At 38.6% G+C, this 18,246-nt stretch overlaps 1 protein-coding gene across 1 annotated transcript; it reads left to right on the forward strand.

Annotated features, from left to right (window-relative positions):
• Nucleotides 1–5,813: 5,813 nt before the first annotated feature.
• On the forward strand, nt 5,814–6,353 carry LOC110724064. Its single transcript, XM_021903462.1, has 2 exons — nt 5,814–5,936; nt 6,033–6,353. The coding sequence occupies exons 1-2, from the start codon at nt 5,814–5,816 to the stop codon at nt 6,351–6,353; spliced, it is 444 nt and encodes a 147-aa protein (XP_021759154.1).
• Nucleotides 6,354–18,246: the final 11,893 nt, after the last annotated feature.

Here is an 18,246-nt window from a genome sequence, read left to right on the forward strand (position 1 = left end):
CGCCCTGTTTACCATTTTTGGTAAGCAGTCTTGATTTCAGGTGTGGAGTTGTTCGTGCGCATACTAGAGTCAGGATTGGGATCACATAGTTAGGAGTTAATTTTATTTATGTGTGGAGTTTTTATTGGATTATTTTGAAACATCTATTATGGTTACTCATTTTATTATTAATAAAAGTAATTTATTTTTCCGCTGCAATTTGAGTAATTATTTAAGCCTTACGTTTTCACGTGGCGGTAACACGCCCAAGTCTATGTCTACGGTATTTGTATACATATAAATATAGTATTTACGTAAAGGGAGATTTGGGGGTGTTACAAAGTGGTATCAGATTTTCGGGTCTAAGAAAGATTAAATTGAGAAATAAAACTTATGGGTAGACCTAAGATGGGCATATAGTATAGATAGAGTTTCGCATTCTTCAAAAGAAAAATTATTTTCTATAAAAAGTATTTTTTTTTGGAAATATGATTGAGAAAAGGATGCTCAGGTTCTCTTCGGAGGCCTATAATGGGTACGACCCTCTGTCTAGGAAAGGCTCTCCTCGACGCTGTAGGTAACTTTCCTGGGAGAAGCGGGCTCGACCGTCTAATATCATGAATCGAGTACATTATTATTTTCGAAAATAACAAAAAATAAATAAAAACTATTTGATTTTAGAAACAACTTATGTGCATTAGTTTAAGTATAATTAGGGTCGTCTAGTTATTTGTGTGGTTATGGAATTTTGGTTCCATTGGTATTCATTTTGGATTAATTCTTGAGGAAATTTGAATTGCTTACTTAAAGAGTTTGTGTTATCACAGATGATGGAAACTATATTAGAAGACATTTCTTTGATCAAAGGCTAGTAAAATCGGATGCTATATCTGTGCGTGACTTTATAACAGTCATTTTTTGGCATGCTATTGATATTAAAAGACACAAGAATATGAAATTGATGATAGAGGAACCATGGATCATCATACTGGCCTTAGTTCACTTACCCAACGCAACTAATTATAATACATTAATCCGAAAGTATAGAAATTTAATTAAACCTAATGGGTTGTGGAATATTGAAGCCTATATGCATGAAGGAAAATGCCTAGGAACCTTAACCAATTATAAAGCAGACCTACATTTCGCCGAATTTGACTGGAGCCGAGTCCCAAGACCAATAGTTGCTGAAATTCCTCTTTGGCTTACACCTCAAGAAGTCCAAAAGTTAAATAATCTAAACTATGATATGTCACCCTTACCACCTCCACGTTTGCATCTTGACTATACATCATCCGATGACTTAGAAATCCCTTACCCAAATGACTTTGAATCCCCACCTCATTCTACTGAACCCCTTGTCCCAAGAGGTTAAGTATCTAGTCCAAAACACAGTACAAACCGTAACCCTAGTCCCTATGTTAGCCCAAACCGCAACTCTAGCTATGGCTCGTGCCGTAGCCCAACTTATAGTGAATTTTATCCTACCTTCTTGCTTAAATGTAAACAAATTCCAACCCACATGGCTAAATCTTTAGAACCTGATTCCCCTCATCTTTCCACAGGAAACACAGGTGATGTGGCCAGAAAGATGATCCAGCAAGCTAAGACCAAGAGTAGAACTTTAGAATAATAATTGATTGATTTCTTCCATTAATAGCAAATTGTTTAGTTTTGTAAGCCAACTAGTGGCCCTTATGAATTTGTAGTGACAAGATGAGTTAATTATTTTAATAATCCTATGTGGATAAATATGGAGTTTCAATCTTTAATAAGAGTTTTATGAAATTTTCTTATATAATAAATGTGTATTTGTTATTTTAAGTTATTCAGGATGTCTCTAAGAGCCGGAAATAGTAGACACACTTGTTCCAAACTGAGCTCTACTCTTAGGAAGCTAACTACCATTGCTAAAAGCATGAGCTAGCTGGTGAGTCAGGGGAATCGTAGCAACAATTTAGATCAATTTGGGGAAGTATTTAAGAGGGTAGCAGCTGCAAAGCCACCCACTTACCTTGGGAAGGAGGATCCTGCTAGTTTAGAGGATTGGCTAAGGGAATTTGATAAGTTGTTTGATGCCATTAACTGTCCTGAAGAATTGAAGGTTAATAATGTTGTTTATTACTTGAGGAAAGAAGCTGACCTATGGTGGAGTCAAAACCGGACTAGGCTTTTAGAAACCCCTAACTTTGGGTGGAAAGAATTGAAGAAGGCTATAAGAGACAAGTTTTATACCGCCTACCTGAAGAATCAGAAATGCATGGAGTTTACCAATCTGAGGATGGGGAATATTACCATTAATGAATATTATAATAAATTTATTGAGTTGATGAGGTTTGCATCTTAGGTATTACCCACGGAGGAGTTGAAAGCCTAAAGGTTCGAGCAAGGTTTGACCCTAAGTCTTTAGGGGAAGTTGGGAAGGGTGATCTTTGAAACACTAGATGAAATCTATGGGAGAGCTGCCCACCTATATGGGATCCGAGGGAAAGAGTTAGAGAACTCAGTTGGAGGGAAAAGGAAGAATGATGGGGGTTCACATGGAGTTGATAAGAGGCCTTGGATTGGGGGAGAGTTTTGGGGGAAATGGCCAATTCAACATGAGGGACAATAGGGGAAACCTTAGGAAGGGAGCTAATGGAAAGGGAAATAACAATCATGGGAATGGAAATAACACCAGGCCTAAGAGAAGTTTTTTTTGTAAGAGATGTGAGAAAAATCACCCAGGGAAGGACTGTGAGGGAAACCCTGTGACTTGTCGTTACTATTAGATGCTTGGGCATCGGGAGTATGAGTGCTACACCAAGGAGAAGGATGTTGAGATGGGGAAAGTCCAGGAGACCAATAACCCACCTAAACCACCCCAGACCAATGGATCAGCTTAGAGGAATGGAACCAGTAGCGGTGTAGGAGGGGCCCCTAAGGGTCGTGTGTTCGTGATGAATCGTCGTGAGGATGAGGCTTCTAATAATGTGGTAATTGGCACTTTCCTTGTTTGTTCTTTGAATTCTAGAGTCATGTTTGATTCGGGTGCATCTCATTCTTTTGTTTCAAAATCTCTACTCCAGAGATTAAAGTTAGAGAGTCCATTGTTAGTGTCTCTAGATGTTTCTATTCCAACTGGGGAAGTGAGGAATTGTTCTAAGTCACATAAAGGGGTACCTATCACCATAGCTAGAGTAGAATTTCCTTCAGATTTAATTGAGTTTGATTTGCAAGACTTAGATGTGATTTTAGGAGTGGACTGGCTAGGAATTGAAAGTATAAGGCTCACATAGATTATACTGCTCAGAAAGTGAAATTGTTGGGTCCGGGTAATGTGACAGTGACTTATAGGAAGGAAGGGAAGAGTTCAAGGATCAAAATCATTTATCCCTTGCAATTTCGGAATTGTGTCAGGAAGGGTTATCCTATATACATGTGTAGTGTTCAGGAAGTTGGAAGGGAGGATGAGAAGAAAGAGAGTATTCCAATAGTTGAGGAATTTCCAGATGTGTTTCCTGATGAGATACCAGGTATGCCACCAGTAAGGGATGTTGAGTTCACCATAGAATTGCTACCAGGGACTGGATCTATCTTTAAGGATCCATATAGAATGGCTCTAGCTGAGATGAAGGAATTGAAAACACAATTAGATTACTTGTTGGATAAGGGATATATTTGACCTAGTTCTTCTCCATGGGGTGCTCCAGTGTTGTTTGTGAAAAAGAAGGATGGAAGTTTGAGGTCGTGCATAGACTATCGTGAGTTGAATAATGTGACAGTCAAGAATAAGTATCCTTTGCCTAGAATTGATGATTTGTTTGATCAGTGGAAAGGGGCTGGAATATTTTCCAAGATATATTTGAGGTCAGGGTACCATCAATTGATAATTTCAGAGCAGGACATTCCCAAGAGTGCTTTCAGAACGCATTATGGTCATTATGAGTTCACAGTTATGCCATTTGGGTTAACTAATGCACCTGCAGTTTTCATGGATTTGATGAACCGAATCTTAAGGCCATATTTGGATAAGTTTGTGGTGGTTTTCATTGATGATATTTTGATCTACTCCAATAATAGGGAGGAGCATGAAGATCATTTAAGGAAATTATTGTCGATCCTGAGAGGGCACTAGTTGTATGCTAAGCTGTCGAAGTGTGAGTTTTGGTTAGAAAAGATAGCCTTTTGGGGTCATGTGATTTCTAAGGAAGGAGTTTCAGTAGATCCCTCGAAGATCAATGCAGTAAGCGAATGGCCAACACCCAAGAATGTGTCAAATTTTCGAAGTTTCTTGGGATTGACAGGCTATTATCGAAGATTTGTGAAGGATTTTTTGAGGATTGCGAGGCCCATGACGAATTTAATGAAGAAGGAATGTAAGTTTGTTTGGAGCCAGAGTGTGAACAAGCGTTCCAGACCTTGAAAGACAAGTTAACCTCGACACCACTGTTGGCTTTACCAGATGAAAGTAGGTAATATGAGGTGTATAGTGATGCATCGAAGTTTGGATTGGGTTGTGTTTTAATGAAAAATCGGAGGGTCATTGCATATGCTTCGAGACAGTTGAAACTACATGAGGTGAACTATCCAACCCATGACCTTGAGTTAGCTGCGGTTGTGTTTACTTTAAAATTTTGGAGACATTATCTATATGGTGCAACTTGTAAAATGTTCACAGATCATCAGAGTCTAAAGTACATTTACACTCAGCAATATTTGAACTCAAGACAGAGACGATGGTTGGAATTTATGAAAGATTATAGTGTGAATATCAAATATCATGAGGGGAAAGCTAATGTGGTAGATGATGCTTTAAGTAGGAAAACCAATCATTTAATGAATATGATAATTTTGCCAGACTAACTGTGTGTAGAATTTCAGAAGATGAATTTAGAAGTGATGGAGCACGGAGAGGTTAGTAAGATGTTGAATGCCTTGACAGTGAAACCTTCTATTTTTGATAAGATTAGAGAAAGTCAGTTAGGAGACTCGAAGTTGAAGGCAATAAAAGAGAATATTGAGAAAGGGCAGGTTTTAGACTTTACTATTGTTGATGAGGAAGTATTCGCTTTAAAGGGAGAAGGTGTGTTCCACAACATCGTGGGGACATCAAGCAAAGACTGATGGAGGAGGCCCGTAGCTCTCCTTATTCAATGCATCCTGGAGGGGATAAGTTGTATAAGGATATGAAGAAGGTCTTTTGGTGGCCAAACATGAAGAGAGAAGTAGCAGAGTTTGTGGCAAAATGCTTAACATACCAGAAAGTGAAGATAGAGCATCGAAGGCCACAAGGAATGGTTCAGTCGTTGGAAGTACCAAAGTGGAAGTGGGATTCGATCGCAATGGATTTTGTGGGGGCATTACCAAGGACCAGGGCAAGGAATGACACGATTTGGGTCATTGTAGATCGATTGACTAAGTCTACAACCTGTATACCTATGAAAAACACTTGGTCTATGGATCAGTTAGGAAGGGCATATGTGAATTTTTTGGTGAAGTATCATGGAGTGCCTACAGATATCATTTCAGATCGTGATTTGAGGTTCTTGTCTAACTTTTGGAAAAGCTTGCAAAAGGCCATGGGAACAAAGTTACTAATGAGCGCAGCTTTTCACCCTGCAACTGATGGTCAGACTGAAAGGACCATCCAGACCTTGGAGGACATGTTGAGAGCATATCTATTGGAGTATCAAGGTTCATGGGAAGACCACTTAGACTTGATTGAGCTTTCGTATAATAATAGTCATCATGCAAGCATTGGAATGGCCTAGTTTGAAGCCTTGTATGAAAGGAAATGTAGGAGCCCAATTTGTTGGAGTGACATAAGTGAAACTATTGTACTTGGGCCTAAAATGATCGAGGAAACTATTAAGAAAGTGAAGTTGATCCAGGAGAAAATTAAAGCAGCCCAAGATAGACAGAAAAGCTATGCTGATGAGAAGCGCAGGGATGTAGAATTCCAAATAGGAGAGAAGGTATAGCGAAAGATATCTCCTATGAAGGGGGTAATGAGATTTGGAAAAATGGGAAAACTGAGCCCAAAGTACATTGGTCCATATGAGATTCTTCAGAAAGTTGGGAAAGTAGCAGATGTGTCGGACTTACCCAACGAGCTGGAAAGGGTGCATAATGTTTTTCATGTGAGCCAGATTCGCAAGTATGTTCCTAATGTTGCACATGTGCTAGAACCAGAGATAATTGAGCTAGATGAAAGTTTGACCTATGAAGAAAAACCGGTGAGAATTTTAGATAGTAAAATCAAAAGCACCAGAAATAAGGATGTGAAGATTGTCAAGGTACTATGGTCAAACCATAAGGTTGAGGAAGCAACTTGGGAGGCTGAGGCAGAAATGCGTAAAGAGTACCCTAACCTTTTCATGGTGAGTGGTTAAGGTACGGGGACGTAACTTTCTTTTAATGGGGGTAGAATGCAATAGAGTTTCACGCTTTCCTTTTTATGTCTTTATTAAGTGAGTCTTTTGAGTAAAGTCTTTAGGTTGTGCATGAACTTACTAAATTTTAACCAATTTAAGATAATTTGGAGTATTAATTCGAGTTATTAAATAATTTTATGTTTCGGGACGAAACTTCATTTAAGGAGGGTAGACTGTAATACACTGAATTTTTAGAAAATATTTTGGAAAGTTATTAAATTATTTAATTTGGAGCCAAAATAAATTTTAAATTTAGGCACTAAATATAAGTATTTAATCATTTGAATAATTAATTACTTTCGGATTTTTAAATTAATAATATAGGCTTAATTATTTTTTAAAGGTCAGTTTATATTTTATACTAGCAATTTCAAGATTTTTTAAAGATAATATCTAATATGATTTACAACTAACTTAGTTTTAATAATATCTAAAATATTTATATTTGTTAACTACTTATTTAAGTATGATTTTCATTTATTAAAAAAAAGAAGAAGAAGTTGGCCGTTGTTTCATTTATTAAAAACTTTACTCAATGGTTTTGGGGAGACATTTTTAGGTGTCTACATAAGCCCCCACTTTGACTGAGTTTGTAGAAACGTCAGTTTCGAAAACGATAGTCAAAGTAGTCGATAGGGACGGAGAATGATTTAAGACGTTCTGCGATCCTAAACCACTCTGTATACGCCAATACCTGCAGAAAAATGTTAATTCCACAGATAAAAGAGTAAAAGGAGAAAATACGTATTTGGCACCAGTGTATCGGTGACAAATGAGTTTGGCAGCTTCCTATGCTTGAAGGAATCCACCGGATGACGTTTGTTGAAACGCTTTCCATGCTTGAGGAAAGCCGACTGATGAATTTGGTAGCTTTCTAAGCCTGAAGAAATCTACCAGATGATACTTTCCATGCTTGAGGAAAGTCAACATATGATTTTGGTGTTTTTCTATGCTTGAAGAAATCCACCGATAATGCTTTCCATGCTTGAGGAAAGCCGACAAAGGAATTTGGCGGTTTTCTATGCTTGAAGAAATCCACCGGATAATACTTTCCATGCTTAAGGAAAGTCGTCAAATGATGAGATTGCAAGTCTCTGTGTATCGAGAACCTTGCGTCATGAAATGATGGTTGTTCGATTGTCCCCGAACGTGGGCTGTAGATGGTTCGCTTGTCCCCGAACGTGGGATGTAGATGCTCCGCTTTTCCCCGGACGTGGGTTGTAGTTGGTTCGCTTATCCCCGAACGTGGGCTGTAGATGAGACCTGCAAAAATAAATTTGCCAACGGACTCGTATATATTGTGATTGACTTAACCACTAACTTGACCAAGTTTGACTTGATGTGACATGACATGTGTATGACTTGTGAGTGTGTGTGTGCAGGCACAAGCAAACAAAGATGCAAAAGCAAAAAATTTCCGTAAATTTTTGTCATGAGTGGAGGGTACCGACTTTCTCCCGAAAAAGAAAGATGTGAAAACTGAACTTTTATTTTCGAACTTCCCTCGATGAGAAAATTTTGAAATTTTTTTTTTTTTTTTAACTTCCCCAAAAGAAAAGACGCGAAAAAAAAGGAAAGAAGTTTTGAACTTCCTTGTTGAGCAAGACAAAATGAATCGCATGGATTGAATTGCTTTTCTTGAAAGTAATGTATGCATGATGCATGTCCTTAGGCCAGGAGGCTAAGGACAATTACATCATGTGACACGATGAATAAACTTAGGTCATGGAGCTAAGCATCATATATGGTGTAAAGAAACGATCTTGAACGTCACTTAGGTCTGGAAGCTAAGCACGTATAAAGATGAAATGATTATTGCATAATGAACGTTGCTTAGGTCAAGGAGCTAAGCACGATATGCTTTGTATGATTAAAAATCATTGATATATAAATGTTTCTCAGCACATTATGCTATGCATGAAACAATGAATATTGCTCAGGTCAGGGTTCTAAGCAAGTATACAATGTTTCTTCTAATGAATGTTGTGTTTAAATATAATGAAACATGCACAATGTTGAAACAAGATTTCATGATAAAGGGCTCTTAAAGGGAAGGATGATTGATATGGATATGGATGTATGAGTGAAGTGTGTGAATGTGTTACTAAGGCTGGCTGCAAGGGTTATGGTAATGGAAATTTATGTGAGAAGAGTCAAAATGGTGACTCTTTAGGCTGGTTAAGCTAAATGATGTGGGATCAAGCCCCCAAGTCTAGCTCTAGATGGGTAGGGGTAAGCATTGGGTATTCTTTGACTCGATCATACATGGATATGGATATGAATGTGGCCGCACCTCGATGTGAGGTTGCCTACGTATCCGTTAGGAGTCACGCCGAACGTAGCTCTAACCGAACTTTGCACAAGTGTGTGTACACCTCAAAGAGTTCTTTCAAGGATTGTAATGTGGTTAAGCTGAAGGTTTAAGGAAGAAAGGGGTAAAAGGCTCAAGACCCGAGAGAAGCCCCCAAGATATGCAATTATGTATTAGACTTTGCAAGTTTTATTTTTATATATTTTTTTTTATTTGAATTTAATTTTTTTTTTTTGAATTTTTTTGAATCAATGTAGGCAATCTCAGATCATGCGGTCCATCACTCACTTAGCATTCATGTTTCTCAGGCACGGTACCAAGCACTCGATGAGAGACGCAATTTGAGACGTATTCATATCAAAGACATTGGAACACTTGCCCTTAGACATTGTTTAACTGTTGCTTTGCCTTTTTTTTTTTGTAACTTGCTTTTTGAATGTTATACAATTACACACCTTCCCATCCCAGGGTTAATTGAATGTGGGTTGAATAAAAAAAGGTCAATCATTAGACGAGGCTCAAAGTGGTTGATGAAGAAATGGATCTATGATTGAGTGGTTAATGGGGAATGAAAGGGTTGCAAAGGTACCTCAAGTCATTGGTGTACCTTGTGTTTAGTTCGGTAATTGATTTTTTTTATTTTTGCTAATTACGTGATCAAATGTAAGAAAGAGATGCTCATTATTTATGAAGAAGGTAAGAAATGTGACACATAGACACATGGATAAGGAGAACCTATGCTAGACTTTTAGGGGGAAGGGTTTGAAACAAAAGAAGAAGAAAACATGAAATCTTGATGAGAAGCATGCATCGTGCATTGTCTTCATGGCTGTTTATGAGTAACTTCTTGCCGCCTAGTGAGAAAAAAGTTTCTTGTTGTTGATGCTTTGATTGGAAGGAAAGAAGGAAGGAGTGATGTTCCCCTTATTCTTCCAACTATTGCCTAGTGATTCTTGAACTCGAGTATTATAGAATAAAATGAGCTCACTTAATGCTTTGACTCAATACTCAGGTTGGAAAGGAAGAGTGTCTGAAAGAATTTTGAAAATCGATGGGAAATACTCAACTCATTCCTATTACGACGGAAAACGACGCATGCATGGTCCTAGTATACGATCATAAACAATATAGTGCATTACTCGAAGACAAAGTGTGTGCAATGACTCAAAATGTGTGATTAGGTGAGTTTCTTAAGACTCATGGTATGATCGCATGGCTAGACATGAGGACGTTGTGAAAAACAAAGGACCTAATGACCAAATAGCACGGAAGACTAAAAGACAAACTAACTTGATTAATTTTGTCCAATTTTAATGTTTCTGATATTTACTAGGTGAAAACGGTCCATTGGAAATCGTTAGTCATAAATAAGATCAACCACAATCAATGACAAAGAACACGTGTTAAGGTTAGCACAAAAATCGATCACAAGAAACTAGGAAGAGGACTAGAATTCAAGAGGAGTTAGGACTCAAGGGTATAAAAATAAATAAATAAATAAAAATAAAAATCTATAATCCTATGTTATATGAGTTGACAAGGATTAAAGGACTTGGCTAAGACTATCTTGACACGAAAAGATATAAATTTTTTTTTTTAAAAAGTAAAAAAAAAGAAAGTTGACGCTAAAAAGAAATCTAAACTGGACAGACTGTAGTATATCGGTTATAAATTTTGATTTGTGACTCTGATTTGGACGAAAACAACACTAAATCAAAGATAAAACTCGGGGCTACAGATCCATAGGTGGCACGACATGTAACCCTTTCTAGAACTCGGGCTATGACCAAAACAAGTTGACTCTTGTGCAGTATACGGGAATAAAAATCCGGGTGACTCAAAAAAAAAAAATCTATGGCTCGACTTTAATAATAAAAAAAAAGGGTTTGATAAGAGAAAAAAATAATTAAAAAAAATCAATAAAAAAAATGCACATATAAGCATATCGTCACGCATGATGCAATGAAGTTCGCAATCTAAAGTCAAGTTCTATGTTCGACTATGGTCAAGCTTTTGGGTGTCAAAGGGTACCATGGTTAAGAGTTTGGACGCGTTAGCAAGGCAGCCTCCCTTGAGGGTGTATGCCAATGGGCGGCTCCGCAAATTCGTGATGAAATCGAACTCGACTCCATGGTTTGGGTGGATTTAAAAACTCGAATGAACCCTCATTGCCATGAACGTTTTCGGGTTGATAGAACTTAAATCCCCCGGGCTAGCCGCATACGTAGAACACGTACTATTGTGGCAAAATAGGTAACCTAAATAGCATATGCATATGTAACAATGCCAATTAAATCGCAAGAATACAATTCAAGAATCTTTCAAGTCTCATCCACTCATCTTAATTAAATACCGATCACTCAAATCGATAAATTCAAGAATCCTCCCTAGTGGAGTCGCCAAATTGTAGGCGTCGTTCGAAGTGCGCCTACGTAAAAGCATGTGGTAAATATGCTTGGCACTCTTAGGAAGTGGGAATTGACGTATAAGATTAGGGACAAGGAAAGTAGGGAACCACCAACAAGTTTTTAAGGAACTTGAAAACCGTTCACGGATCATAAAAGGCAACCACGAATAAGGGACAACGATAGGCAACAATGATTGACCCGTGAATGTTACACCCCATTCATAATCCATGAGATTACTAACTCCATATGGTTCGGAACCACAAAAGGAGGATCGGGGATGATGGTACGAAGTGATTCATGGAGTCACATTCGCCCGTATTGGCCTTGATAGGCTTATCGCGTACCTAACAAAAATAACCTAACTATTCCTTCTAACTGTGTAGTAGGGCAAGTAAGGATCGAATCCCAAGAGACTATGGTTCATTCAATTAATCAGACTCAATTAATCACTAAGCACGTCACCAATCAATAATGGATGATAATAATCAACTAATATATTAAATAACACAATTAACTAGAGGAAATATTAATCAATAAACTAAAGCATCCAAGATCAAGCATTACCACGATTATGATTGATAAACTAATAAATCTACCCCCAATATATAAATCAATTGACAAGAAGAAAAGCAATCCCTAATAATAATACCAAAGGTCTCTTCCAAGTTATCAATGGCTTCCCAAATTAACTATCAAGCCTACTTCCGTGGAATCAAGCGAATAAGGGACATTAAACACCATGCCTAGATTCCTAATTATTCAATCATCTACTTCCGTGATGATCTTCAAACCCTTAATTGGAATAACCTAATCCCGTTAATACCCAACTTCCGTTGCAATAAGAACAAAGGGATGATAACAATACTAATTATTCCTAATCTAGTATTGGCATAAACACAATCAATTAAGCATGTCAATTGGGATTATTATTGGGGAATTTAAAGATCTACTTTATACATCAATCATAATCGAGCTTAGCAAGATCCCGGATTAAGGAAACTACTCACACATCATAATAAAATCAAAATCAAGTTCAAAAACAAGAAACAGTAAAGAAAACATATTTAGAGAACAGTGAATATCAGAAAAGAGTGAAGTAAGATAAATACCAATTACTCCAATTGAAAGAACTCAAATTGTTGATGAACAATTGATTAATCTGGGATTAAAAGATTGAAATTGCTTAAAGGAAATAAAACTAGGGTTCTTGAGAGTTTTCTAGGGCTTAAGGAGAAAAACTAATGAAAAACTCCCTTTAAAAGTTAATTACAAAAGGGTATTTATACCCCCAAAAGATAGAAATTCGGAAATAGCTGAAATCGCGCAATCTTGAACATCGCCCGGTCAGACCGGGCAGATCTCGCCCGATCGGGCGGAGGAAGGCTGCGTAAAATACGACAGTTTTCCTTCTTTGCCCGGTCAGACCGGGCGAACCTCGCCCGGTCGGGCGCGCGTAACACGTTTCCAGAATTGCATCTTCATAACTTGACTTCTTCATCGCCCGGTCTGACCGGGCGAAGCCTGCCCGATCGGGCGCGCGTTGCACCGTTCAGAATTGGGCTTCTTCCTGTGAACTCTTCATTGCCCGGTCTGCCCGGGCAAGCCATGCCCGGTCGGGCACTCCACATAAATTGCAGTTCTTGGCTATCAACTCTTCCGAATCTACTAAAAACACGTCCAATTGCCTAGAAACGCTTCATATTCCTGAAAAGCTTACTAAAACAATCGAATACACTAAAGAAGAGATTGTTAGCAAGAAATGGCTCCGTAGAGCTCAAAACCATATAAAATTACTAAGTAAAACCGGGGAAAACCATTGTATAAAACACGTATATCAAATTCCCCCAAGCTAAACCTTTGCTTGTCCCTAAGCAAAGCAATGAATAAATAAATCAATACTTCACCCCAAAAGCAATTCAAATCAATAAATACGATTAAAGGTAAACTCGACAGTTATGCATCAAAGTCAACCAATCAAATCCATCTGACTACTCATCCTGTCTGACAATAGTCAAATAGAGCAAACCACAAGAGCATATAGAATTCAAGACTAGTGTTCACACACTCAACTCTCATTTATGTGGCGAGTAAAAGATATACTCGATCGCTCTCCATCCAACTCCTTTAAATGTGAACAATGCCCTCCCAAACTCACGCACTCGTGTGTTTAAAGAAAACAAGCACTCAACCTAGCAGTCGACTCGAAATATATCAAATCATTCTTTGCATTGGAAAACAACTAATTTCACATTCACACAACTCTATGCACAAAGGTCAGAAGGTCTTCAAAGCTTGTAATGTAAGGCTAGGATAAAAGGTAGGAAATATTTGGGAAAATGTAAGAGTAAAGCTATGCTTAAGGGAGCCAAAATCCTAATAAATAAAACCAAGATCAAAATGAATTAATGACCAAATCATCTCCAACACAACTCAACTCTACCAAAAATTCACCAAACATCCAATTATATTAAAAATTTCCAACACTTAAAATTTCACTCATATATACAAAATATAAAATTATAGAACTTGAGTGAACAAACAAACTTTGAACTCTCCTTTTTTTTTCTTGAGCAGCCTTCAATTAGAACACTTGAACATTGAAACAATTTTTTCTTTTGCTCTTTCTTTTCCCTTTTTTTTCATCTCACATTGGAATTTTTTCTTTGCACAATAAATTTTCAATTTTTTCAATCCACAACAATAAGAACAAATAAAAACTTCTCAAATCCACCCAAAATTGTGCAGATTACACGCACACTACAACTCCCTCACCTCACTCACTATTAGCTCCCCCAAGCCAAGCTTGGGACTAGTAACCAATGGGGCTTAAATAGGCTTGTAATGTGGCAAAATAAACAATAAAAGGGCACAAGCAACAACATGGGTAGCAAGAAGGGAACAAATGTATCTAATATCGTCTGAAAGCCACCTAGAGGAACAAATGCCTTCGTCCTCCTCAATGTGCATATTAATGAGTCATGCAAACATTACTCAAAGTTATAAACCAATACTCAACTTCATTGACATACCAGGAACTAACACACATTCCTAACCAAATCAACTAGTCAAGCACTATATTCACAAGTAGTTGGGCAAAATTGACTCATGTTAAGACATCCAAGTAATCAAACATCAAATCATGGCTAACCTATCCACAATACTCGTCATCATATACCAAGAATTAAAACAATTTTCATGAATGGGGCACAGGGAAGCATGATTTATTATTCATTGGATCGTATTTTTTGTATGTTTTTTTTTTTTTTTTTTTTTTAAAAACAACTAAAATAACTACACTAAAATAAAACAAGAAAGATAAGAGAGATAAGGAGAGAGAGAGTACCACATGTACGAAGCAACTCCCCCAAGCTAAATGCGGCAATGGCCTCATTGCAGCGTAAGGAGAGCATAGGAATCTCGACGGCTCCTCAAAAAGAATCGGGTTGCCTCCCGCAAGCGCTTGTTTAGAAGGTCATTAGCTTGACCGTATTCATCCTCATTGAGTTTGTGGTGAGGAAGAGAATGTGATATCTGACTTTTCTTCAATAGGATCTCCCGCTCGATAGTGCTTCACCCTTTGTCCATTGACTTTGAAGGTGCCCCCGGTGTTGTTCCATAATTCAATGGTGCCATAAGGATATGCTTTGTAGACCGTGAAAGGGCCCGACCATCTTGACCTGAGTTTCCCTGGAAATAGTTTCAACCTTGAATTGAATAGAAGGACTTGCTCTCCTTCTTTCACAGAATTTGGAGGGGGAAGTTTCTCTATTACCTCTACTTTGGCTTTGTCCACCTCAATCCCTTTGTTTGAAACTACATGGCCTAAAACGATTCCCTGTTGTACCATAAAATGGCACTTCTCCCAGTTCAATATCAGATTGACATCCTGGCATCTATGGAGCACCTTTGTTAGATTATCAAGGCAAATATCGAAAGATGAACCATAAACAGAAAAATCATCCATAAAAACTTCCATAGAATTTTCTATGAGACCTGAGAAAATAGCCATCATACACCGTTGGAACGTGGCTGGGGCATTACACAGTCCGAATGGCATTCTGCGATATGCGAAGGTGCCATATGGACATGTGAATGTAGTCTTTTCCTGATCACAAGGGCGGATGGGGATTTGAAAAAAAACCGGAATATCCATCCAAGTAACAGAAAAAGGAATGGTTAGCCAATCGTTCGAGCATTTGATCAATGAAAGGCAAGGGGAAATGATCTTTACGGGTGGCTTTATTTAATTTTCTGTAATCAATGCACATCCGCCACCCTGTAACAGTTCTTGTGGCAACAGGCTCGCCTTTGTCATTCTTGACAACTGTCATACCTCCTTTCTTTGGTACTACTTGTACAGGACTAACCCACTTACTATCTGAGATAGGGTAGATTATTCCTGCAGCAAGCAATTTGAGAACCTCTTTCTTGACTACCTCCATCATAGTTGGATTTAGCCTTCTTTGAGGTTCTCTAGAGGAGGCATGATCGTCCTCAAGAATGATCTTATGCATACAAAAAGAGGGATTAATACCCTTGATATCATCAATGGTATACCCAATAACATTTCTATATTTTCTTAAAACAGCGAGAAGTTTCTCTAATTCAATGTTATTAAGCTCAGCATTAACAATAACAGGGTATGTATTTTTAGGACCAAGATATGCATATTTAAGATTAGATGGAAGGGGTTTCAACTCTACCTCGGGAGGCGTCGAACTCTCCCCAACACTCGATGTACTAAGGACTTCCTTGACTGGAGCGATGATTGGATTAGCTTTTGCGTCTTCTAGTAGCCTCGTGTACTCCCTTACTTCCCAATCTTCATCATGGATACTCCCTATCAACACTGTTTCAAGAGCATCTTCCTTTTTGATCAGGGGAAGTTGTTCTTGTTGTAGATCATCGAGGACATCCACTTGACAAATAGTCTCACCCATAGACGGATTTCCCATAGCATTCAGTAATGAATACTCCATTTTCTCATCCCCTACTTCAAATGTTATTTTCCCATTCTTCATGTCAATAATTGCACCTGCAGTAGCTAAGAATGGTCTACCAAGAATAATAGGGACATGGGCATCTTCTTCCATTTCCATAACAACAAAATCACATGGAATAAAGAATTTACCAACTCGCAATGGAACATCTTCAAGTATACCGAGGGGAAATTTAACTGACCTGTCTGCAAGTTGCAGAGATATCCTTGTAGGCTTTAGCTCACCCATTTGAAGCTTTTCGCAGATGGAGAGCGGCATAAGGCTTACACTTGCACCAAGATCGCATAGCGCTCTATTGATCTCTATATCTCCGAGCTTCACTGGGATTGAATAGCTGCCTGGATCACCTAGTTTCTTAGGAAGAGTGTTTTGCAGAATGGCACTACATTCTGCAGTTAGAGAAACAGTAGCATTCTCTGCAAGCTTCTTCTTGTTAGATAGCATGTCTTTCAAAAACTTTGCATAAGAAGGCATTTCAGAAATTGCATCCAAGAACGGTATATTAATGTGAAGTTTCTTAAGGATGTCTAGAAATTTACCGTACTTTTTCTCTAACTTAGCCTGGGCTAACCTCTGTGGGAAAGGGACTCTTGGCATGTATGGGGCGAGAGGTGGGATCGGTTCCCGTGGCTTTTCTTGAACATCATTCCTTGGAATTAGGCTGTCTGGATCTCCCGCCCGGTCGGGCAGTGATTGCCCGGTCTGACCGGGCGAAGAAGAGCTGCTTATGTTCTTCTGTTTGTCTGGAATTTCTTCTTGCGCCCGATCGGGCGGACCTTGCCCGGTCTGACCGGGCGAAGAAGAATTTTGCAAAATCCCCTGTTTTTCACTCATTCCCTCAATATCTATCGTTGATGGTTCCCTTACGGGAAGGTCTTCCAACTGTTTTCCACTCCTTAAAATTACAGCATTCATGTGCCCCTTTTGTGGTTGCTCTGTTTGGCCAGGAAACGTACCTGGTGTTTTTGAAGATTGGCCGACTTGATGAGCAAGTTGGCTTATTTGATTTTCCATGAGCTTATTCTGGGCTTGTAACTGTTGGATGGAATTATTTGTGGTGTTGATGAAGTTCTCCATCATTAGTTCGAGATTGGATTTTTGAGGGAGTGGTTGCATAGGTTGCATGGGTTGTTGTACTAGGGGTGGTCTTGGTTGAAAACCAGGTGGATTATAATTGTTGTTTCGAGGTGGGGGCGGAGGTGGATTTTGCTGAGCCTGGGTGTTTTTGTATGAGAAATTTGGGTGATTCTTCCAACCTTCATTATAAGTATTAGAATGGGGATCGTATGGTCTTTTAGGGTTGGAATTGTAGAAGGCATTGGCTTCCTCAATTGATACCTCATTCGAATTTCGTGGGCAATTAGGTGCGATGTGACCTTGAGTATTACACATTTGACAAGTTTCTAGCACATTATTAGAAGATCCAGTTTGTAATCTATCGAACTTGCTTGAAAGTGCCTGCACAGAACTAGTTAAAAGAGTTAGAGCATCAACATCTAATTTACCTCCTTTCTTGACACTATTTCGGCCGCCTGGGTGATAGTTGTCATTGGCTGACATCTTCTCAACCAGCTCCTTTGCTTCGGTTGGATTTTTAGTTAAAAGGGAGCCTCCAGATGCGGCGTCGATATAGATCCGGAATTCATGGGTTAGACCGTTATAAAAGGTTTGGATTAACATCCATTCAGGTATGCCATGATGAGGGCACTGTCTCTGTAATCTCTTGAATCTCCTCCATGCGTCATATAAGGATTCTTCATCTGATTGCCTGAAAGTGGATAGCTCGTTCCTTAATCTTGCAGTCTTTTCTTGTCCCAAGAACTTGACCAGAAAAGCTTTTACTAGTTTATCCCATGTATCAAAGGAACCAGAACCCTCATCTCTTAACCATTCCTTCGCCCTATCCCGTAATGAGAATGGAAAAAGGCGAAGTCTAAGAGCATCATCTGTAACACCATTCAGCTTCATAGTGTCACACTTTTCCAAGAAACCATCTATATGATTCACTGGGCAATCAAGAGGTGTGCCAGCAAATGAATCATTGGATATGAATTGAATAAACTGCGGTTTCAATTCAAAATTCTGAGCGGTGATAGGTGGTCTAACAATGCTAGAAAGGAGTCCGGTTGTTG

This window comes from Chenopodium quinoa, unplaced genomic scaffold (assembly GCF_001683475.1).
Source record: "Chenopodium quinoa cultivar QQ74 unplaced genomic scaffold, ASM168347v1, whole genome shotgun sequence".
NCBI classification, from domain to species: domain Eukaryota; kingdom Viridiplantae; phylum Streptophyta; class Magnoliopsida; order Caryophyllales; family Amaranthaceae; genus Chenopodium; species Chenopodium quinoa.